The following is a 25,107-nucleotide window of genomic DNA, read 5'->3' as shown; positions in this document are numbered from 1 at the left end:
CTCAGGGGACAGTACAACTGGGTGAAAAACAGCCGAAACGCATGAAAAGAACATGACCTTTTTATTACCCATGAACAAGATTTTATATAAATATACACACACACACACACTTGATGCTGCGCGACTCAAGCATTACTGCTCAAACCCAATTCAAGACTTCCTATTGTGTGATAATATATTCTGCCCCACACCCTTTAAAATGCTGCCTGCTAGAGAATCAACTGAACAAGCCCTGAGCGTGCCTGCGTCTGCAGTATTTAAGGACAGAGAGGCAGGTGGTGGCAGGCCTCAATTATTCCTCACCCACAATACAGCATTCACTAAACTCCTACAGAACAAGGTGCAGGGCACCCTTACAAATATGATGCTTTATAAAAACTACTGTAGACCTCAATTAACAAAGGGAACAGATACAGCATAGATGTCTTTATAAAAAGACAAACACAGTAATACCTGAAAGCAAAGGCTATTACAGTTCTAGATCAAGCCTTTCACTAAAGTGTACTTTAAAAACACAGCTGTCCTTTTAAGTAGGCTGTATATTGTAATGTGACCCCTCCTATACAGAGTACTCGTTTTAGTGCCTCAGCCCAGTTTCTTTCTTCAGTACTGCCAATGCAAAAAAAAGAATTAAACGCATGAGAAAACAAAAATCTTCCCTTACCTGCAACGATGTGTAGCCAACCAGTGCACAGTTGTTCAGCCATTTACAATAACATCCATTGATTCCGGGAGCATTTCAGAGGCTGAAGCTTGTGCAAATACAAACAGACACAAAGAAACTGAAAAACTACTGCAAACCTACCAAAAAAAAAAACCCTGAAACCCTGGGATGCAATGCAGCTCTCTGCTTCCCTTTGTGGTGTACAGCCAGATAGCAAAGCCTGAAAGAAGCGACAATCAGGGGAATGTGCAAAGCAGTGCCTCTGAAGGTGACTCTACCCCCTTCCCTGCGACTGACCCAATGGAAACAACAAGGAGTAGGACGCCTGTCTCCTGGGGCAAAGCTGATCAGGCAAATGGGACATTAAGATAACCCTTTGTTTCTTGCAGCAAGCCAACAGGAGCCAACCAATCTTAAAGGTCTGTCATACTGTACTTGTGATGGTCTGTGACTAAAGCAGTACGTATTGTACTTGTCTAACTATATTTGGAAAAGTTAATAGGAAATTTCATGACGTGGTGCCTCTGCACCTTCACTAAAATGTTATTTTATGTTTTTGACAATTCTTTTTTCACACTTTGTGTGTGTGTGTCTGGGGTGTGTGTGTGTGTGTGTGTGTGTGTGTGTCTCAGTGTGTGTGTGTGTGTGTCTCAGTGTGTGTGTGTGTGTGTGTCTGGGGTGCATGTGTGTGTGTCTGGGGTGTTTGTGTGTGTGTGTATGGTTGGGTGTTTGTGTGTGTGTGTGTGTGTGTGTCTGGGGGAGGGGTGTCTGGGGGGGGTGTGTCTGTGTGTGTGTGTGTGTGTGTGTGTGTGTGTGTGTGTGTGTGTGTGTGTGTGTGTGTATGTCTATGGCTTTCTGCAGCTGATTTTCAAGATCTTCTAAAATAAGAGATTGGGTCCAAGCTGGCAGCAGTTGAGCAGTCTTACACTGAAGTGAACCCTGCCTGTCCTGTCTCATGAATAATTTATTAGACAGCTGAGACCACATTCTAATTGACCACAGGCAGTGGTGTGGAGGTCTAAGACTGTCATTCAGTTTACAGTGCAACTGGAAGAACACATACTGTACCATTTTGTATGGGCTAAACATGCAAGTTTGAGCAAAGCATTGGCAAAATGAATTTGTGAATGAATGAATATATCCCAGATTGAGTACTTTCCTACTGCTTCTTCAGTCTGCTGATTTCCTATCAGAATATATTTAAAAGTGACACGCTTTGTTCTGGGGATGTGATGTCTTTGTTCTGGGGATGTGAGACGCCTGCGTTTCCTGAGGGTGTATACCTTTCTCCTTTTATGGAAGCTCAGAGTCTGCTTGATCACTTTATTCTCTAGATGAGCTCTCCTGCTCAAAGATAAGGGAGAGGAAGAGAAGTTTAAATAAAGGCTGAGATCAGTTGCCACACCCACCCCTGCTTTCCCATCTTCCAAGTATTGCTGTCATGCCTCTGACAGACCTCCCTCCCCACAAAGCAGCAGAGTGCTGCCTGTGCAGCCAGTAGACTGAATGCAGCCTGTGTTTGCTTAACCATTTCCATGCAATGGCTCTAGAGGTACATTAAATCCAATTCCATGTGCTGGGGGCAGTGTTGTGTGATCTACTGTTTTTACGGAATCTGACCCTTGTTGGTGAGATCAGGTTAAAAGCTCTCTAACCATTCCTGGATCTTTTTATTTGTGTAGTGGATAAGAAGCTCGCTTGCAGTGTGCATGGTCCCCAGCTTCCAACATCACTGTGTGAGTCTTATTATACAAGAGACTCTTTTCAATGTGCAACTCTCAAGAAGAGCTGCTCCTGAAACCAGGTCTATATAGTGACGTCTATCCCATAACCTTAACAATAATAATAATACTGTACTGCTGAATTACCTTTAAAGTTATATAGAAATGTCAAAATACTTAATAAAATGCTTTATACATGAAAGGTATGGTTTTAAAAAAAAGTAGCTGTATCTTAGCCATTTGAAAGGTTAGGGAGCCCCCCATTGGTTTTAAAATGTTACAGCATTTTGTAAGATTATTTTCTATGGCTGTAAACAAGGGCTAGTAGTTACTTTAATCCAGCAGGGGGCATTGTGGTGCTTATACTGTATAGTTCTGTACCTTAAACAACCTAATTGGTATATTTTAAGTGCATTTAGTTGACACAGATTGGACCAGATATGCGCATACCTTTATCTGATATTTCTAAAGAATACAGTAATAGTCATTCAGTTTGAAGCGCATATATATATATATATATATATATATATATATATATATATATATATATATATATATATATATATATATACAATGTTTATAATTATATACTGTACTTTAATAAATTTAGGATCCGACAATGACTGGATTTATTTTACTTTAACCTGTTTAGATTTTCAGTATTCTTAGGTGCTACTCGGATGAAAACCAACGTAAGATTAGCTGCAGCGTTTTTTCTTGGGAATACGATGACGAAACTGTGGGTTGAACTATTTTTCTGTGTGGTTTTTGATGTCCTGCGTGTTGCAGGATGACTATTTGTTTTCGTTGCCCAACGCGCCTACCTGAAACGGAAGCATGTCCATGACTAACCCAAATCTGGATATAAAAAGCATCCCCTAATATTCAAGCCATCGAATCTCGTGTGTTGGTTAACGCGTAGGGAAGAACCGAGCTTCTGTACCGTCTCCTATGTAGAGCAGCTCCGTCATGCTCCTCAACATTCTGAATCGTGACTGTGGCTGTTCATTTGAACTAAGGAAAACCACAGTCTAATACGTGAGCGTTTAAGGAAATGACCCCCCATGGGGGAACCAGGGATACAGTGGAGGCAGCTGTCCTGAATCTGGAAAACCGCCTATACAACTGTAATGCAACTTCTACAACTTCATCTACTTGGATGTCATTCTGATCGCTCTCAGTATGAACAGCCATGGCAGATGATGTATGTTATGACACGCTTGTTCATCTGAAGTATAAAAAGTACCAGGAAATAAGGCCTTTTGTAAAAATCTGTGACGCTATTGAGAGCCAGCAGCCAGTGTTCTTTTCCATGTACACTTGGGACACTGCAAAGAATGTCTGTCACAAATGTGAAAGACCTTTATTTCTGCCCCTCTTTCCCAACAAAGAACAGTTTCCCGATCACCATGCTCCCAGTGCATTCCAAGTCTACTGGCAGTGCTGTGTGAAAGCATCACTAGACATTGCAATTTCAGTCTGGGGTGGAGTTTGTAATTACTGTAAAAACAACAGAATCTCTATTTGCTAAAGTAATATAACAATCTAGACAATAAATAACACGCCTCTCTGACTCCAGCCACACTCCAACACGCACGTATGCACTCTGATGCAGACACAGTTATAGTTATCAGATAAATCTTAAGGGAAGCATTTGTTTGACAAGTCATAACAAACACTAATTTCTTGAAACCTATCCAGGGAGTTGCACTGGGGGGGGGGGGGGTATTGAAAAACATTAAGATGATCTTTAAAGTGTGATTTATGTATTGTTAACTGGGTATGACAGGGAGATCGTGTCACACTGGGTTCTGTTGACTGGTTGAGAGGACATGTTGTATTAACTGCTGTTGATAGGGCTGCATTCTGTTACTGTCTGTTTCATATACAGCTATTGATATTGCTAGTGCATGTTTACCACAGTAAATTCTGCTGTTACTATGCTTATTCACATTCCCGTAGTAAATATCCTGCATGCCTGCTTTTACATTGATTTAACACCTGGCACTCTTCTTACCATGGCACTCCACAGTATCACCAGTTATTATCGAAGACATGTACTTGGTGTACCAGAATTTAATAGAGCTGTGCATTTTACAATGGATGTTTCTGTCTTGTAAAATATAGGTCAGATACCCTGAAATAAAACCTGTAGTCATAGAAACAGTATGGGCTGCTACATCCTTTATTGTTGAAGCGGTGATTAATGTCTCCGCTGTCTCTTGTTAAATTACTGTGTTTAGCTTTGTTTTTTTTGTGCTTAAGGGTCCATAGAGTGAGAGTATTATATGATAGGGTTGTGCTTTGTGTTTGAGCAAATGCTTTTAATGCAGTTGAAAATGAGAACGATGGGCAGGTACATCTTCTGCAACCCAAAGTTGAGCCTTTCCTAACTAAGTTTTGGAAAAATGGTCAAGAGAACCTTTGATCATCTGCCATCATTATTGATTGGGTTCTGCGTTATTAAATAAATAAGTAATAATAAAACAAAGGCATAAGCATTTTGACACTGAAATGGGTGTTTTACCATCATAGCTAAAAATACCAGTAGTTATTGGTAATGCCCAATGTAATACATATATATCTCAATGCACATGCATAAATCTATCTAGCAAACCAAAATGGTGTATTAATATACTGCAACTTGCTGTACTATTCAGGGCAATCTGTCAGGTAGAAAGAACGTACTGGTTAGAGTAATTAAAGAAATCTATTTCAAATCCTAGAAATAAAAGTTTTTGCTGGTTTATTGCAGGAAAGCATAAAAGTACAGTAATTCTATTTCAGTGCAAAATTATAGCATTACTGTAAATACTGTATGATAGCATTACTGTAAATACTGTATGATAGCATTACTGTATATACTGTATGATAGCATTACTGTATATACTGTATGATAGCATTACTGTATATACTGTATGATAGAATTACTGTATATACTGTGTGATAGAATTACTGTATAATAGAATTACTGTATATACTGTGTGATAGAATTACTGTATGATAGAATTACTGTATATACTGTGTGATAGAATTACTATATGATAGCATTACTGTATATACTGTATGATAACATTACTGTATATAGTGTATGATATTATTACTCTATATACTGTATGATAGAATTACTGTATATACTGTAGGATAGCATTACTGTATATACTGTGTAAAATTATTACTGTATATACTGTGATAGAATTACTGTATATACTGTGATATAATTATTGTATGTGCTGTGATAGAATTACTGTATGTACTGTATAATAGAATTGCTGTATGTACTGTATAATAGAATTGCTGTATATGCTGTATAAGAGAATTATTGTATATACTGTATAATAGAATTGCTGTATATGCTGTGAGAAAAAGAAGCTGCCATTCAGTTTCTAGTGTCTCAGAGGTTTGAATCTGCAGCAGTCTTGCCTCTTCCAGGAATTGCACTGAATGTTGGGCCCTCCCACACTTCCATTTCAAACTTCAAAGCCTGATGGTTGGCAATATGCTTCCCCCAAGCAGCCTTGAAAATGGGATAAACAATTTGAGTGGTCTCATTACTTAAACCAGAAACAGCCGTTGTGTGGCTCATTCCATGATATATATATATATATATAAAATTACCTTATCTTGACTATATTTGCATATCCTACACCTAAGGCTAAAACTTTAGCATCACTGTATGGAATAAACTCATTTTGCTTTATAAAGTCGAATGAAACTCGCTGAATAATGTTACATTAACATACTGTATTGAATTACATACTGCTTTGTAGTTTTCCATATACAAAAAACTGACCAATTAAAAAAAAAAAGTGACATTTCAAAATCTAACATGAAATACTGCACTACTATTATGGCTTACGGTAGACTTTTGCAATATCATTTTGTTAACATGATGTTAAATAAAATATCTAAATTCTGTTCATGTGTCTTTTTTTTGTCTCAATTAATCCTAAAATTCTAGGTGATGCAAAACCTTTGGCCATAGCTATAGATGGAAATAATATTTTAAATATACAGGCATTCATTCTGGGGTCAGCATGAATGGTCTAATCAGTCAGGAGACTGTGTGGTCCAGTGGTTAAAGAAAAGGGCTTGTAACCAGAAGGTCCCCGGTTCAAATCCCACCTCTGACTCATTGTGTGACCCTGAGCAAGTCACTTAACCTCCGTCTTTCGGGTGAGACGTAGATGTAAGTGACTCTGCTGCTGATGCATAGTTCACACACCCTAGTCTCTGCTAAAGGAGCCTGCTAAATAAACAAATAATAATAATGGTGCCAGCAATCTTCCAGCCTGTTGATAGACTATGAAGGCTGTGTCTACCTTCTGTAGTGCGTGCAATTCAATGCAGGCTGCATGTTTGTATGATCCAGTATGCCCTGCGCACACACACACACATTGGGGCTTCGTTTACCTAATACACTCAAGAAGCCTGTCTGAAAAATAATCCAAACTGATTTCCATGTTACTGACTTCTCTGAATTTGTAAGTTAGATTTCTCAAACCTCTCCTTAAAAGCACACCTGGGGTCCTAAAAGTGGGTATTAAAATGATATTACTTTATTTGTATTTAAGATTTTTTTTTTTATGCTGGGTAGTTTTGACTGATTTCAATCCAAGCCATCTGTACCTCAACACATCAGATGCAGGTTATTTTCCTCACAGAGCCATGTAATAAACTTTAACCAGCTGTTTTTTTTTTTTTCTCTGGTGAATGGTGTTTGCCAGCCTCACTTCTTTTATTTTACGTGGCTCCCTGCCAGGGACGCTGGCAGCTCCAGCCAGGAAAGCGCCAAGATCGGTCTTTTAGATTTAAGTTTCCTTCACTAGATTTAACAAAGAAAAAAGGCTGTGAGTTGATTACAGATAACAGCAGCAGAAACAACTGTTCTGTTAATATCTGTTATATGAATGTGCACATTATATTAATGCACGGTTATATTGAAGCACACCTTTAGAGTAACAGATTGATTACTGTACATGGATCAATTAATAATACAAGTATGTAAATGATTTCATAGATAAATATACAGCTATATGCACATTCATTTTAATATACATCTATATATTAGGGAGTAAAATACATACACAAATTAGTTCTCTCATATGCATTTTCGTATAGATGCCACACTGCTATATAACCAACAATGTGTTTCCATCTGTCACATTCACAAAAGGGGTCATTAATTAATGTCCAAGTTTTAGAACTGTTCATAACAGATATTTTATATGGCAAAGCGTAGCGTCATTTTTATTACAATTAAGAGTCATTAGATTATTTGTTTTCCTCCCGCTTTTTACTGTGACCCACGCTGGGTCTTGTGGGAAGATGGATGGTGTCCACTTAGTTTTTCACCTTTTCTTTCCAGTTGAGTTCCTTCTCCCCAGGACTCCTTATTGTTCTCATTCTGCTCCTGTGTGAGGTGTTTGTCTGCACAGAGCTTTCGAAAGCTGTTCTGCTGTAGCTCCAAGCAGTCTGTGATGAAGATGTACACGAGTTCAACTAAATGTTTCTATTATTACTCAATAAGTGAATCATCCGAAGAGCAGTTCCAGATCTGCACCTACTTCATCACTAGCTGGTTTATCTGCTTTCTCATATGCTCTGTTATTGTGGTTTGTATTATTATTTCTGTCCTACCGTTTGCTTTTTAAAATCCCGATGATGATGCGTTTTGCACCGAAACATGGATGTCTCTCTTAACTTTGAACTAATCAGTCAATAATAAGTAATTTGGTGAGCAATAATTCTGGGTGTGGAAACTTCTGTTTTTCATAATTGGTACAGGAGTACAAAAATAACAGTACATACCACAATGACCTTGGTAATTTAAATGCAGTTTATTTTCCTTTAGGTAATGGTGGCAAATCTACAAACCCACGATGTAGCCATAGCATGTTGTTGTGTTTAAATGAGGGTGGCATGAGCATTGGTCATGTAGTCCATTTCCTTTCTCTCTCCCATTCCATTTGCTTAGACCAACTTTTACATTTTCTAATGTGGTAATGAACTTATAAAACAGCTGGCTACCCTCGTGTGTGCAGCTTGTTGATTTGAATCACTTTCACGGGAACGCTGCTGGAAGCTTCCCTGCGAACTCTGGGAGATAAGGCGATTGCTTTTGATCATTCTATTGATTTACGCTACCAGCATGTGTAGCAATTGTCTTTTTAGCATCCCTGGGGCTCGGTCTCTGTCTGTCTGTCTGTCTGTCTGTCTGTCTGTCTGTCTGTCTGTCTATCTATCTTTCGTTCCCCCTAACCACTCTCAACCCCGGTCAGTAAAAGCTGTTGGTTTTTATAGTGGTCAAGGGATTAACTGGTTATCAATTACCGAGTATTACTGAAGATTACAATTAAACAGTTATCAGAAGGTAGCTTTTGTGGAACTGAAATAAAAGTATTTTTTGTGCATCTCCTCCTGATAAATGCAGATTAAATTTAGAGCCTTCGTATGGTTGTCATGCCAACGCTTCGTCGGAACTGGCCCAAGCTTTTAGGGAGAAACACAGCATGTACCCTGCACAGAGGCGCTGGCAATGGCTGTTTAGAAATGACAGACCATTCCTTTTTTTAATACAGTAGAATGTATTGTATGTATTGCATGTTGGTATAGGGTATTATACTTTTTAAGCAATTAAACAGCAATGCATCAGCAGTTGTTGTGGATTTTCTCTTCTAAAACAGAGAAGCCTTTCCATTTTTCTTTTGTGACGCACACACCACACACTGTGTGGGAATGCCACTGCGTTCTCCATTGTGTTCATATCTCTGCATTTCAGTGACTGACTGCAGCTTAAAGCTTGCTGACAAGAAAGTGATTTTTATTGTGGGCATGCAGCTGCCCAGTCCAAATGTCACAAATCATTTCAGTTCATCAAATGAACCAGTGGCATTGCTCGAGTCCCTGATTAACTGAAAACCCATTTATTCAAAAATAATCCAATTACCCCACTTAACCTTTTCTACCACCAGGACCTATTATTTAGGAAGCAGGGATGGAAATACGACTGCTAATTGCACAGCAGTTTCACCCATTCCGGGTTTTAATATGTGCTTGATTAGTCCCAGTGTATAGGTAAGAAGCTCAGGTGTGTCTTATTAAACTCGTTGCTTTGTAATGGGAGTCTTATTTCCATCCCTGTGAAGTGTGTGTGTGTGTGTGTGTGTGTGTGTTTTTTTATTTTTTAACCATGCATAGTTTTAAGTACAAATGAGAACAATCCAGATTAGCATTACTGGTGTGCATTTTTCTTTTCTCTGCTGTGATTCTTTGCACTCACATTCCATAGAAAGTCTTGGAATGGTAATTCTTGTATTCCACTATATTTTGTGGTTGGGTAATACCAATAAATATTATCAGTTCATTATTGCATGTGTAAATGTTTTGATTCCTCGCTCTGTTGGAGATACCCATATAGAAATAACTGAAAGGCAAAACATATTACACATCAATGTCCTTCATCAGGAAGTGCTCCAGACAGACAGGCTAGTTAGTCTGCCTCCACTTAGCAGAGAGGAAGCCAACCCCTGACCCGTCTTCCTGGGATGGTATCGCTGTCATGATGCTCACACTCATCTATTTGTAGTTGAAAGCTGCTCAGGTTAGCAATTGGTTTGTCCCTCTGCAGTTCTCCACTTTAAAAACACAGAAGTGAAAAACTGTGAACAGTTTTGGAACTTGGTTTGAGGAGACTAGGATTCAGGCCACTGCATGGCACACCGGGGGAGACATGGGGTTTGACACAGCAAAGTTGCCTCAAACTAGGTCTACTGGAAGAAGGTTTTAAGCCACTGTTCCTGAAAAAGTGGCTTTGTGTTCCCTCCGCTTAATTCATAGGTTTTGTCTTTTTACACTCTCTGCAAGTATCCATGTTGGTTGGACAAAAACTAGAAAAGCCTGTCCTTACACTGTCACTGGGACTCATCACTGACAGCCTTGACCGCTTTGCCTTCACCGGCAGTCAGATCTGCTATCCGGTCCTTGACTAAAACTGGCTTGCAACGCACTCCTAGCCCCTGGGCTTGTTCCTGTACAGTATGGTGGCTTCCAATACCCTTTCCACGCTATCTAATAGTACTGCCCATGCTAGATGCTTTAAGGAAACTTAAAGCATCTAGCATGCTCAACCCCCTCAAGTCCTTATTGGCTGGTTTACTACTTTTATTTCCAAGGTTATTGCAGTGCCTGAATGTGCTTTTCTTATCAGGTTACTGCTGTAGGAGGAAGTTTCAACAACCATTTGAAACTCCAACCAGCAATGACATACTTAGAGAACCTTAAAAGTATTGATGGGATGCAAAAGGTTTTGGTGTTGTTTCATGTGTTTAGGATGTACATTGCTCCTACTGTCTTTTTCAATAAAGATCACCTCACGGTATATGTTGTGTGTGTGTATATACATATTTCACGGTTAGTTTTAGCTTGTGCTTCTGCCCTTTTAAACTAATGCAAGTGGGAAACCGACCACACAGACTTTCATTGTTTCGTAAACAAACCCTTGCCATCTCCTAGCAACAAGCGACTATAGTGGGGAAAAAACGTCAAGTGTCAGCATATTGAAGCCCAAGCTCTCTGAACTCTGGAAGAAGGAATTAAACACTGTGGTGAATGGAAAGAGCTTGAAAGTGTACCTCTCGCAATGTACACAAACTGCTCCAGTCACTTGTGGGCATTGCTCTGCGCTTATTCAAATGTCGTCTTTATTTCTGAATGAAGCACTGGGCACTCTCTTATTGCCATATACAGCATGCAGCATACTGTTTAAAAAGAAAACCACAGTCTTTGTGTGGTCCAAACCTCTATGACATGGCTTTGTTGTAGAATACAGTATCAGAAGAATTCCATATTTGCCCTCATACAGTAGACGTGTGCTTCATAGACCTTTTCAGATTGAATTCCCATTTTAATTATTGATGATTGAGACCCCTAGAAATGATTTTAGGAAACCGTAACAACCAATGGGAAACAATGTTCACTATAATGTACACATGGTGGCATAAGGATATTTCTCTGTCGCATTTATCACCAAATATGTTACTGATACAATATTAGTAATCGACCCAGATTAATGTGTGTTTTAGATATAAAAAAAAAATTAGAAAAAAAGATATTGTATACCTCTTAACACATTTACATGCATGTAGTGGATAGCTAGTCTAGAAATTCTTTCTAAAATCCCCACAAGCTGTTTGCATCAGTCTACAGTACCCCTGCATTGCAGCAATGTTCTTCAAATGCTCTTTCAGCAAAGCCACCCCATTGCAATTGAAATTGTATCTCTTCAAAACCATCAGAACTGTAGTTCGATATTTAAATAAACAGACACAAATCAAGTATATTCATGCTTTCATTTAATCACGTCATAGAAAAGTATTTGAAGATTTTTTAACACAATATACAATACTATACCATACATTGTGTGAAACGTTGGAAAAACATTACAATACCACCTGGAACAACGCAGTGTTGAACAGACATACAAACCCATTGGTCATGCAGATAATAGTGCTATCTTGGCTAACCATTTGGACACAAATTGGACCAAAAGCTTTAACATAGATTACAATGTTATACTGACAATTAGAATTTCAAAACTGCTAACAAGTTTGGTCAGAGAATAGTTGACATTAGCACAATAATTACATAAGATCACATTTTGTATTCCATATCAATTCACATTTGGTATTGAGAAATTGTAACATGCCATCAATATCTCCTTTTAATCTTATTAACATAGTGTTCAACGCAGACTTTTTTTTTTTTCTTTCTTGAACCTGTTAACGTTTGTCAGCATTATCAGCAATCTGCATTCAAAATGCTGTATAATTTGAGTTAAGATACTACAAGCATTAAATAGGTCTAATACAATGTCCGAATACACATTAAGCTTGATTTCAGTCAGTTTTCATTTTCATTTGAAAAAAATCTTGGGTTGCATATGTCTCTTTAGTTACTGTTCAGGCTCCTTAATATTGTGCGTTTGAAAAAAAACAAAAACACAAGAAAAACGGAAAAAAGGCGACTCTCCTCCAGAGTCTACTATACGTTAACACGACCAACTTCCAGGCAATGTTAATGCATATAAATACAAATTAATTTACAATTAGCATAATATTATTTACACAAAGTAATAAATACACTGTTATAAACAGCAATGGACAAACACGAGCTTGGGTTGCGGGGCTAAACAAAAGGATGGCACAACTAAGAGGTGTCCGCTCCCAAGCTCAAACATACTTCAAACACAGCTGAAGGATAAACTAACAGACCGCAGTATTAATGCCTTATGATGATTTCAATATGTAGAAATCCACATTTGTTTCTGATATTGCCGTTCCTGCCCAGGCTGGTCAGATCATTCCAACTGCCTGTGAAAATGCCACCACATGCCATTTCAATAGCAATACATTTTTGACTGGTGTAGATTTACTAGTTTTTTCTTTCTTTTTTTGTGTAACAGAACAACATAAAATACTGGAGAGTATTTTTGAATAAAACCCTCGTAATGCCCCATCACTGGAATTGTGAGCTTGACCCAAAGGGGGAATACATTCGTTACATATTCTGTGTAAAAACGAATCCAGGCTTCCACACACCAATCAACAAGTGATCTACAGTACTTTAGTATACAGCTATGGTCAAAAGTTTTGCATCACCTGATAGAATTAACACATTTTGCTTCATGAAGTTGAATAACCTTCATGAAGTTAATAAACTGCTGAATAATGTTACGTTAATATATTGGATTACATACCACTTTGTAGTTTTCCATATACTTAACAAAAAACTGACAAATTAAAAAAGTGACATTTTGAAATCTACCATGAAATACTGTACTACTATTATGGATTTCGGTAGACTTTTGCCATATCATTTTCTAGTTTATTTGATTTTTTTTTAATTTAATTAAATTTTATATAATTGTCTCGATTCCCAAATTGTAGGTGATGCAAAACGTTTGGCCATAGCTGTCAAATACCTTTTGTATTTTTAGTTAAGGGTCAGTTGGGTCTACACAATCTGAATGGCACAGGGCTGTCACTGGCTAAACCCAGGACTTTTAGTCCTCGGCTCTAACCAGAACACCACATGTGCAACTACAGGTTTAGTATTGACATTTTGCCTTGATTTTAAAATATGTACAATAAAACAATATGCTTAAAATGGCAAACAGACGTAGTAATCTCTTATATGGTAGAATTATCAGTTGCAGTTTAATATACAGTGGAGTGTGTCATGTACAAGAGTGATGCTGGAGAGTGTATTAGTGTATACTAAAAAAGATGTCAAATATATGGATTTAATGGGAATAAATGGTAATTTGTGGAAAGTCTGTGTTGATCAATGCTCAGATATTGCCCAATGTGAGAAAGAAGGAAGACTTTGCATTATCTCTTAATTTGAGAAATAATAACATTTGATTCTCTTCTTGAACCTATTTTTTTGTTTGTTTTGTTTGTTTTTACAAAAACATTTCACTTCTTATACTAAAATTGTGTTTTAACAATAAATAAATAAAAATTTAAAAGACAAATCTGTAAAAAAAGGCACACAAGTCCTCGGACAGATGTTACAGAAAAGTAAACTATTTTCTTTACAAATACCTGTATGTCAGTAGTTCATACTCCTACCTGTTGACATTCCATTACAAAAACAAATGTCCTTTTGGTACAAAATCTCTCAGTAGTGTCAGCAATTCCATGCTGGTCCAGTAAACATTTCTACTTGGCCCCCCTGTCCTTCATTACCAAAATTGTTTAAAAAAAAACAAAAAACAAAACAAACATTGCTTGATAAATCAGGTCCATTTTTCTGAAGAAAATTCCTGAGCGCTCCTTCATCTCATCCCTTCCCTGCTTAACCTCTGACTCCAAACGCATGTACGAGGAAGCCTCCTCTTGCCAAAGTTAGCCCCAGGCATTACAACCTGGATTGCAGGATTACTCCTTTTAAACAACCTGTGAAAACAACAACAGCCCCTTAAATGGGCCACCAGCTGTCATTATGTGTCCACGGGCGATGCGTCCTGTGTGATGATCTCGATGTGCGTCGCTTCTATCTGATCCTCCATGTCCTCGTTCTCGGAGGGGGAGATTGCTTCACTTGTACTGTCCTCCCCCTGACTGTTCTCTCGCTCGGTCCCCTCCGAATCATCCTCCTCCTCCAGCGTGAGTTCGAACTGGAACTTCTCCGTGGTGCTGTGATTGTCTTGGCCCTGCTCGTAAAAAGGAGGGGATGGGCTCTGAGGGATCATGCTCTGATACCAGTTCCTATTGTCCTCTAACGTGTCCAGGATGTCTTGTGCGTCCGGGTGGACTAGATCAGCCCATGTCTCCCACAGAGGATGGACAATGTAGTCAATGAATCCGACCTGCGAGGGCAAGGGAAGAAGAATATGAGCATTTGCTAAATCAAATAAGAGAAGTCAATTTAAATCTCCAGTTTATTTGCTAAACTAATGGCAAAAAAAAAAAGAAACACAACTCAACTCAAGTATCTATTAGATACGCTTTTCAAATCTGATTTCCATTACAAACAGCTTCTGGGAAGTTCTGTAGGTTCATGTACACAGGATTCCTGGCACATTTAAAACAGAATATTTAGGATCCGGCTGGATCAAAATCTGTGTCATGGTCTTTATGCACAAGACTAAACTGATCCCTCTTTGTTTAATTTGCTCTCACGATGTTCCTACCTGTGACTTTTCGACGGAGGCCGTGTGTTTATCACACATGGGGCTGATCTCCATGCCCCTCTCCCTCTCTCTGTCTCCCTGGTGGAAGAATTCATCCATGATTCTGTCAGTCCACTGCCTGTACAGCTCCAGAGACTTGGTGGGATTGCTCAGGTCTGCACAATGCACCATGTTGCGAAGAACCTAAAATATTTCAAGCGGATTAGTCAATGCAGCATACACTTTTATCCCTAAAAAAGGATTACCAGTATTGCAATTGAATGGCTTTAAATTTAAAAATGTCGATCTTGGGGATTAAATGGGAAATCACTGTAACCGTAGGAATTAGATTAAAATCGAGCAATACTAAAATTAACTTTTTGTAAAATTCATGGACATTCATTGAATTAAAGTCTTCCTCAATGTCACGAAGACATTAAGAAAGACCTATAGACCCAAGGGTTTGCTCTGAATCAAGCAGCCGTAGACTTCCTCACATACCTGTATTCTGTCTGTGTAATTGTCTAGTAGGAGAACCCCTGAACTTGTCACTTTCTTGGTCTCCACCATGGTTTTCAAATCCGCCAGTAAGCTCATGTGTTTGGACATGTCGGTCGCCAAAACCTAGAAATAAATGTTACAGAACACTTTAAAAAAGGGGCATAAACTGAACTGGACTTTGTTTTAATTCGCATTGCAATACATAGAGGGGGTTGATTCATGTTCACTCTTACCATATCAATGACCATTTTTCTCAGAGACTGCCGCTGCTTCTTGCTGAGGTTCTGGAAGATGTCGCAGTGCTCTTCCTGCAGCAGCTTGAAGCCCACGGCAAGATGGTGGTTTTCTAACACTGATTCGTCATTGTACATGAGTGCCAACTCTGAGTCTGAAACCAAGCAGAACCAATCGATTCAGAAATCAGGATGAAACAGCTCGCCCTTTCAAGAAAAGCGTGTCACTGTAAAATCAATGATACTCGGGAAAAGAAATAACGCGACTGTACGTACAGTAGTACAACAAAATTAAAAAGATCCAGCACAGTAAATCATCTTCAAAAGAGAAGATTGCAGATATTGCAACTGATCCACTGATCTTGATCTGCACCTAAACTGCTGACTTTATGAAACATGACCCCCTTGTAAATGAGGCCTCAGTGTTAATGGGTAAATCTCCCGGTTCAATAAATAATTGTATAAGCAGCAAATAAATCTAACTGAATTACCATAACATTATTAGACAGAGGTTTCCAAGCTGGAACAACACTGTTGTAATTTGATCAGTAAAATACAATACTAATACTGTAGAACTAAGACCTGGAGAGATTATACACCAGTATGTTTTATACTGCATGTATATCATTTGGTTGTAATGAATATGTTTGGCACAATGCAACATTGTATCACAGAAATACTCACTGGTGTTAATTAGGAACTGATTGGAGACGCCGGGGTGATCAACGTCATGAATCGCAGCAGCAAAGATCGCAGCCAGGATCTCGAGATCTGTGAAGACCGCCTGAAACCAGACAGAGAAACACGTTGGCGTCACAGTGATAAACACAACTTTGAGGAGGTAATTAAACCGAGTTTCAACCCAAATATGCTTTCATTGCATGTTTAGATTCACTGCTGACAGTATGATGGAAAGCACATGTAATTCTCCTATTAGAAAACCCTAAATATGGCTGGAGCAATGAAACTTACATCCAACGCTGGTGTTGACAGCAGGATGTGTGTCGACTGGGCGACATCGGCAGCGTGCAGGCTGTTATGGTAAGCTGCGTCTGAATGGTAGTGGTCTTCTAACGTCATCATGTAGGACACAAATGTGTCTGTAGGGATCTTGAAGGTCTTCAGCAAGTCTCTCTCCTGCGAGAGAAAAAAAATAACAGATTCATTAACAAAAGAAAGCAGTCTGCACATGCTTAAGGGTTATATTTCCTGGAGGTTTTACAAAACAGACCCAAGTACCATTCAAAACAGAGAGGAAAGGGTACTAACCTGGAAAATGGCATACATTATGCATGTGAGAGGTCTGCTGTGTGAATATTCAGACACTTTGAAAATGTTAAGGCCCCACTTATTCAGGTCTTCAAGCTCCTGGGAAGATAAACAGTCTTGTTAGATGTACGGCACAGCTACATGCAAACCACCATTCAGAAGAAAATGCTAATGGAATACAAACATTTCTAATGCAGCGACTGTGCAAGATCACGAAACATATAACCCATAGCAAACTAAATGGGACTAGGGTTAATATTTTTGATGAGTCCTAATTCAATGTCATACTTGTTTTGATGCAGTAACAGGGCTTCTTTAACCCTTTTCATGCATGGTGACTTCATATGGGGACAGACGGAAAACTCAAATGCATGATGACCTCATGAGGATGCCATTTTTCACCCCATATAAAGCAATTTAATATTTCATGCATGAAAGGGTTAATCCTGTAGTTAACACATAAATAAATAAATAAAACTTTATAATTTAAAGAAAGCCTTGTATTTAAAAATATGTAGCTAATCAGTGTAATTTGACAAGCCTAGTTAAATAATTAATATGAAAATATCCCTTCTCTTCAATTTGACATTTCTTTTTTTTGCGTAACCATTCCTCTGGTTTGATTTGCATTACTTGATTGCACTGATATTTTAACAAGGCTTTGAATCCCACACACACCTTGGACAGCAGGTCCTCCTTGTCTGTTTTGACTCCGAATCTTGAGATGCTGCAGTTGGTCAGGCTGGAGCCGTGAGTTAGTTTCTTCACCCCGCTGATTTGTGTCATGAGTTGCTGCTCCTTTTTCTTCTTGTCTCTGGCCTTTGATGTCGGGGATGGGATCTCCATATCATTCTGTTTTTCTGTGGAAGCGAGAGCCGGAGGAATAATGTCAATTTTATCATCCAATGTGTCCTTTTGTGGCGCTATGCTGATCTTGACCTCAAAGTACCATTGCTTAAATATAAAACCCCTCTTTGTAATGCAATTTGAATTTTTGTATAATTTCTTCAACTTCAAAGCATGACCCTGTATAAAGGCAGCAGAAAGCAAGTTCCTTCATTTTTGCCAATATTGTTTCATGCTCTTTTTAACCTAATTAGTGTTAAGGTAACTGCTTTTCAAAAAGCTCAGTCCCAAATTGCATTGTTAGTTTACATCAAGGGAAACAAACGTCTTTTGTTAAAAAAAAACAACAGCTTTTGCTGTTCTTCTGACATCTCATATTTCGCTGAGTGACGTCAATGGCCCCAGGTGCTCAGAAATCACTGTACCTCCTACACCTGGGCAACTAAAGATGCTCATTTGAAAAATGGTTTAAAAAATACATTTTGGACAAAAGCTCTTCTTCACAGCTGATTTTGAAAACAAAACAAAAAATCTGCAATTGCTGGTAGATCTCCTCTTTTAATGAATGTCATTTTTCCTGTTCTGGCTAGTTTGCATGCCATTATATTCCCTCTGCTGATGCAGATTTAATTAATTATCTCTACAATAATTCAGGTAATGGCTGTATTTTTTTATTTTTTTTGCTTAATTAAAGAACGTGGCAACAAAGTAATTGAGCTGAAACACTGCCGTGTCTAGAGCAGGGCAATAAAGAAGGAAGCAATTATTCATAAGCGTGTCAATCTGACATTAATCTTTTTTTTTTCTTTCTTTGGACTATCAATTGATTAAAATGAAGGGCTTTTCCCATACAGTCTCTCTGGCACAGATCCACGTTCAAGCTGCAGAAAAGGTTAATGCATTTTTTGGCTCGACTCCAAGATTTTAAATATCAACAGTTTTTTTTTTTTGTTAAAAATGCTTAATAAAAATACACGCACCCAAAGTGAATGCATAAGGGGCTAGAATGAAATCTGTGATTTTTAAATGAGAAACCATTCTGATGTAACATATGTACTTGACTTTATGTCGCTGCATGGTTTAATACCATAACACTGAGAGCTTTTCACACTTCAGTGAAGAAGCAGTTTCTACTGAAAAGTACCTGAGATCACAGAACAGTATGAACAACTGTGTAGAACGACAGAAAAAAACAATGACGGGGAAGGGGTTGGGTTGGAGTGGCTTGTTCACTTGTATCAATGTGCTTTACTGCACATATAATTTATGAGGCTACCCTCCAATCCACATGCCAGAAATCGGATGTATTGCTCTCCAGCTAGCTCCAACATTGGCATCAATTGAAGTATCGTTTTAAAACTTTTTGAAGACAGCGTACTCGCCTGCAGTCGTATGCAAAGGAGTGAGGGCAGCACGGTTAAAATGCCATCAATGGGACTGATTGCACAGTAATAACACTTCAGGTTGTAGTTATCTGCGTTTTCCTTTTCCACAAGGGGTACCACCAAGCTCCTACTGCATAATACATGCTTGTCCCCCCTCCTCCCTCCTCCCACCCACAAGCACCGCAGGGGAAGATTCTGAAGCAAAGAATCCTCCTGCAAACTGGATAAGACTGGATTAGTGAATCCGCAGTATTGAAGCACAAACCTCACAATTCCCTGCACTTATATATATATATATATCAGCTCAACAGAAATCTCGAGGGGGGGTTCAGGAGTCGGGATTCATTTCACACATTTCTTAAACGATATAATGAGTTTATTATTTTTCTGTAAAGTAATACCCCTACACAAAAAAGGAGCTTTGAAGATGATCACAGAACAGACAGCTTGGCTAGTGGCAAGCAATTGGGGGAGCATTCTGTTAAGGATAAGAGTTCAAGAGGACCCGAAACGATACATAAAAAACAAACTTGGGTTTCTGCAACAATAGCTTTCTATGTTTTTTTTGTGTTTTTTTTTGCACTCTATCTGCTGTAAAGACCGATATTTTACAAAAACGGATCCTGAATAGCAGTAAAACACCACACAGAAATCCATCAGTGAAGGGCTGTAAATACCACTGGTGCAACTCAGCTGCTGTAAAACACAGCATGGTACAAGCTAAGATGCTTAAGTAGGAGAAAGATTGATTTTTCTCCAGCTAGCGCTGCGTCATCGGCTTCTGTATTAATAAAAAAAAAAACGCTTGCATTAACTAGCTAAGCGATTTTTATTTTCACTAACTACCCGAGACTGGGTGATGTACAAGTATAGCTTCTGTGTTCCAATTAATATACACGTACTATATACAGTGTGCATGTGCACTGGAATGCATAAGGGTATGGCAGATGGCGTACTGTACTTGGAATATCTAGTTTCCATTACATAGGAACTTACACAACCAGTGTATTTATGGATTTTGTCTTCAAGGTTTCCTAGGGGATCAGAGAACCCTACAATTTGATCCAATATTTGCAGTACAGGTTCTGTTTCAACCCCCTTTTGTTATAACACGAATATTTTTGTTTCCCTCCCTTATTTTGAATGAGTGGCAAAACATGTCAAAATACCTGTATGTTGTAATCTGTGCTTTTTTGCGTTGAGCTGTAAAGAAAAAAACAACAACCCAAAGGCTAGTTACCTAAGAAGGTGTTTGAAATGAATTCAGACACCTGGTTTCCTGACCGGCTCGTCTCCGACATGTGTGTCAGCTCCCGGTTCAGCATTCTCTTGAACTGAAACACAGAGAGAACAGGGTGGCACTTAGATTTGATTGTACTTTTAAAGCTGCCTTATCAGTAATGCTGTTCAATCTCAATTCAGTACTGTATATGAACACACACATTTACATTAAGAAACAGTGCTTGTGGTCATTGTTCCATATTGTGGCTATTTCAGATAACAGGGTCACCAGTCCGGCATTTATGACAACCAATAAGATCTGAGCAGTTTCCCAGTGCTGCGCCACAACTTTCCAGTGTAACAAACCAACCACTCATTATGAATTGTATCATTTAAAATAAGAGCTTTTAAACCAAGATCAATCAAATAAAAAAGCTATACCCCTGGGATCTGAATCTATTTGAAGAAACAATCATATTTGCATCTATTTTCAGTGACACTTAAGAAAACACCATTATACATGACTGCAATTTAATTGGAAAATGACTCCCTTGACAACAATGCATTTATCCTCATTTAAAAAGGTCTACTTTACAACAAAGGTTAGTCTTGACCTGAATGAGCACACGTCTGTCTACTGCAGAGAATTTAATTACAGTGCATGTTTCTGTATACAGTGCCAACATCTTCTTGAAAGCTTTTTCGAACATGTTTACAAAATTCTAAATACATTTCTGTTACATGCATGCTAGACAGTTTTGCACATGTCAAGTATCAGTGTGGCTTCTGTAAGCCAGCTCAGTCCCAAACATGAGCGGACAGTATACCCCGGACCAAATTAAACAAGTCCATTATGTATATATGCTAATTTACCCACCTTGATGTAACCCCAAGATACCGTCAGTAAATAGTTTGTCTCAGGCATTTTGACCCCGTTACAGCACAGCCACCGACACTCCTTATACCAGATTACAGATATACAGTCGAAGGTATTCCGCAACTAATCCCAAAATACTCTTTAATGGCAGCAGAATTCCCCAAATCCCCCAAATGGTCCGTTATCAGCTAAAAGAGACAGCCACGTTTGGCACTCCATGTTTGCAGCAGGACTGTGTACAGTATCTGTCCACTCCGAGGCAGAAGGAGAGCATGAAATCAGGGTTCGGATGAGGAAGCCAGGATCAATCCCAAGCTTGTGCTGTTTGATGGCTTGCAGCAGGAGGAGCTGATGAATTATGAAAAGCCTTGGATGCTTTAGCTGGCTGAAGGGGGTCCCTGCTTCAGATTAGTCTCGCTCCAGTGATTTTCACTGGAAGGATCTGGTCTGCCCCAGCAACAGAATTCAGACTCTTCATTTTCCCAAAGCACAGATGATTTGACAGAAAACGGAGGAAGCCCCCTGCTTACATATGCAAAACAAATTCAGGAGTCGCCCCCCCCCCCCCCCTTCTCTCAACTCGGCACTGCAGTTATGTATTAACAAGGGTTTTTTTTTTTCACAGTGCTGCAATGCTTTATTTATTTATTTATTTATTTTTAAAGGCAGTTTGATCTAATTAAGGAAAGCATATTTTGTTATCGCACATGTTACTTTGTTAAAATAAAAAGGTATGTGGCAAAAAACCTTTTATACATATCACAAATATACACAAGACATTTGAATAAAATTAGTTTGGTATTTTGCAAATTCTCAGTGATACAAAAATGTAAAAAAATAAATTATATAGTGTTTGACCTTCAAAATCAGATGCTTGCACTTACCTACACATTAACATTACGATGACTGACTATTATTACATTTAAAAAATGCACAATAGATTGTCGGTTGTGCTTTCAAATGCATGTATCATGACTGGTTTTAAACAGGGCCATTAATGGACTTCACGAGAACTTATTATTATTTGTGTTAGATCTGTGGGCTGTCATCTAGACGGAATCCTGGTGATTAAACAGACATGGCTATTTTCTCTGTAGGGCTGCTCACAATAATTGGTATTCCTGCCACTTACAATGACATCACCTACACTTTATCCACTGGTGAAACCCTAGTCTGGAGCCAGAGTACAACCAATCAAATGAACATTTTAAACGCCATGGCAACAGCATCACATGACCTCCCAAGGCTGGACTATGAGGTTTCCCTTCAAACCATACCGCTGATAAACACAGCTAAGCCAAGCTTGCGATGAAGTCACATGCTTTACATCCTTCCCCCAGAAAGGACTTCTCTAAACCATCGCATGGTCAATATGTCAACAGCATAGGCTTCCCCCACACAATTGATCAATGTTGTTGTTAATCTTCGTGTCCTAAAAATCAAACCACTATTGTGACATTTTTAATGAGTAAGTGGAATTGTTTTGTAGGTGAACATTTAGTACTGAACATCCATTTTCCAATCTCTTTATTTTAGTGGTATTACTGTTTTGAGTGTATCTTGCAATAATAAACCCTTCATCAGATTTCTATCTAAATAGATTCTGAATTAGCATCTACTGTACAAGGAAGGAGAGATGTTTTGCTGTGCATCAGAACACACAACGGGGTAAGCTTTAAGACGAATGCATAGCTTTGTATCTATGTGCAGACGTGCTTGGAATAGCAAATAGCTGATCAAAGCTTTCATGGCCGGTTTCTGTACTGATCCTTTTACTGTGGGAAGAGCTTGCTCTGCTTCACATGGGTAATATTAAGCTAGGCTAGGAGTTTCTAAATACAGTATCTGGAAAGGGTAGTCAAGCACCATAGCATGTCAATGGCAATTATGTGACAAGTATTTCATTTAATTACCATTATTATTTTTTTTATTTCACTTAAATTAACAGGTTGCCAATGACTGTCTGTGTCAATCAAATGTTTTATTTATTTATTATGGCATTCACTTTTTTTTTTTTTTTTAATGCAAGGCACACAATATAGGTTTGTTTTTTTTAGACGCAGAGTGCTGTGTGTTTATTAAATGCTTCTGTACTGTGCAAGGACCAGTAATGTAAGAAATCAGGTGTGGCTGTACCAAACACCTTTGCAGTGAAAACAAAACCATCAATCAAACTCTCAAGAATGTATCTGGCCATAAAGAAGGTGGAGATCAATCCTTTTAGCAGCCGAAGAAGCTTTTACAAGGTGAGCAGTACTGACAATGCAGTGTCCAAGCCAGCAGGATAGTCTATACAGCTTCGCTCTCTGCTCCTTCATTGTGGAGGGGATCATTTAATCTAGGCAAGTCAACAAGGGGATTTCTAGGTCACAAGGAAGAAATGTAATTTTATGAAACTATGTTAAGATATCGTAATGTTTGCGACTCATCCACAAAAGCAGCGAGATTGGGGTTCCGTTTTTACATGAGAGCAATCTTAACTGAGCCATGTTCTACCGGGGCACTGCAGCACAGACAGCAGCGTGGAGGCTCTCCAGGCACCCATGTCTGTGCTGAACGGCATGTTTAACCACCTCACAGTTTGACAGCTACAGTATGGGTGGCTGAAAACACAATCTGAAACATAGGAATTGAACTCATTTTTAGACACCCCAGAGATAACCGGGTTGACGAATTTCATACGTCCTAACTGCTTTTAAACTGTCTGAGTTATTCATATCTCAAATTCATGATTTATAATAGAAGCTTACTTAACTATAGAGGTGCTATCATGTTACTTCCTTTTACACCAGGTATCAATGCAATTAAATACAAAAAATACAAACTGGACTATTTGTGATCCAAAATGACCAGACAAATTTCCCTTTTCGAATTAGATGCTGCATTTCATATCATTACAAAAGGTGTATTGTGTTAATATATCACGATACGTATAGCTTGAGCATGCAATAAAAACCCTAAAGATTAAATACCATTTAAAATACAAGCTATTGTCGATGTCTTTTAAAGCATTTTCAGAACAACATGCTTTCTTTTGCAAAACAGGATCAGCAGCCCGTGATACTGTCCCAATTCCTTATACAATATCTTGCCATTTGTCTGCAGTGCCTTGAGGGAGAATCCACATGGTGCTCTTTTGTACGCACCAGTGAGCAATGTTGTGTGAATCCAGTTAATGGATGCTAGATTAAGTTGTTCTGACAGCTGAGACTGCAGCAAATATACTTCATTCTAACAATGAAGGCTGAAAACATTTTATTCAGAAAAACAGGTGCACTGTTTTCCTTTAAGTAGGATTTCCTTGTAGGACTGCCTGGACACTGTGCATCTCAATGGAAATACTATACACGGGGAAACACTCATTATTAAGCACCTGTCAATCAAAATTCAGCTTCAAATACATTTTATACCGTCTTGAACAATCTCTAATGAAGCTGATGCATTAAGTACCTTCTGAAGTTACAAGCCTATGCAATGATAGAATCCATCTGGCCATTGCTCACAGTAACTTATGTTTTTTTTTTTTTTTTTTGGATGATGATTTAATTATTACAAATGCAGTGCATGAGTTTTGATTATCACCTGCAACCAGCATTTTAACAGTGCATCACAATCATTCTGGAGTCACTATAGTTTATTTATGTTATGTTAAAATGATTTAATTTGGGGATCATTAAAGATGACCCTTGACACCAGTAAAACAACAAGGCGACC

The 25,107-nt window shown here is 38.6% G+C and overlaps 2 protein-coding genes across 12 annotated transcripts in view; both read right to left on the bottom strand.

The window, feature by feature from the left end:
- The window catches only part of LOC117400713 (SH3-containing GRB2-like protein 3-interacting protein 1), a 47,534-nt gene extending 46,450 nt beyond the window's left edge, over positions 1–1,084 (bottom strand). For 3 of the 7 annotated variants that reach the window (XM_059031522.1, XM_059031523.1, XM_059031525.1), the window contains exon 1: positions 665–1,083. In XM_059031522.1, the coding sequence (XP_058887505.1) occupies positions 665–707 (43 nt within the window). In that variant the 5' untranslated portion in view covers positions 708–1,083. Of the gene's footprint in view, positions 1–664 lie in introns of all 7 variants that reach the window. The other 4 variants (XM_059031528.1, XM_059031526.1, XM_059031527.1 and 1 more) reach the window with 2 other exon arrangements.
- Positions 1,085–11,721: 10,637 nt separating this feature from the next.
- The window catches only part of LOC117406665 (cAMP-specific 3',5'-cyclic phosphodiesterase 4B-like), a 100,755-nt gene continuing 87,369 nt past the window's right edge, over positions 11,722–25,107 (bottom strand). For 4 of the 5 annotated variants that reach the window (XM_059031521.1, XM_034010880.2, XM_034010901.3 and 1 more), the window contains 9 exons: positions 20,536–20,629; positions 17,743–17,924; positions 17,065–17,163; positions 16,768–16,932; positions 16,480–16,579; positions 15,796–15,950; positions 15,563–15,685; positions 15,083–15,265; positions 11,722–14,758 (listed from right to left, as the gene is read on the bottom strand). In XM_059031521.1, coding sequence (XP_058887504.1) covers positions 14,390–14,758; positions 15,083–15,265; positions 15,563–15,685; positions 15,796–15,950; positions 16,480–16,579; positions 16,768–16,932; positions 17,065–17,163; positions 17,743–17,924; positions 20,536–20,629 — 1,470 coding nt within the window. In that variant the 3' untranslated portion in view covers positions 11,722–14,389. Of the gene's footprint in view, positions 14,759–15,082; positions 15,266–15,562; positions 15,686–15,795; positions 15,951–16,479; positions 16,580–16,767; positions 16,933–17,064; positions 17,164–17,742; positions 17,925–20,535; positions 20,630–21,393; positions 21,906–25,107 lie in introns of those variants that run through there. The other variant, XM_034010922.3, reaches the window with a different exon arrangement.

This window comes from Acipenser ruthenus, chromosome 10, assembly GCF_902713425.1.
Source record: "Acipenser ruthenus chromosome 10, fAciRut3.2 maternal haplotype, whole genome shotgun sequence".
Taxonomy (NCBI): Eukaryota; Metazoa; Chordata; class Actinopteri; order Acipenseriformes; family Acipenseridae; genus Acipenser; species Acipenser ruthenus.
This window is presented reverse-complemented; position numbering and strand designations above follow the sequence as displayed.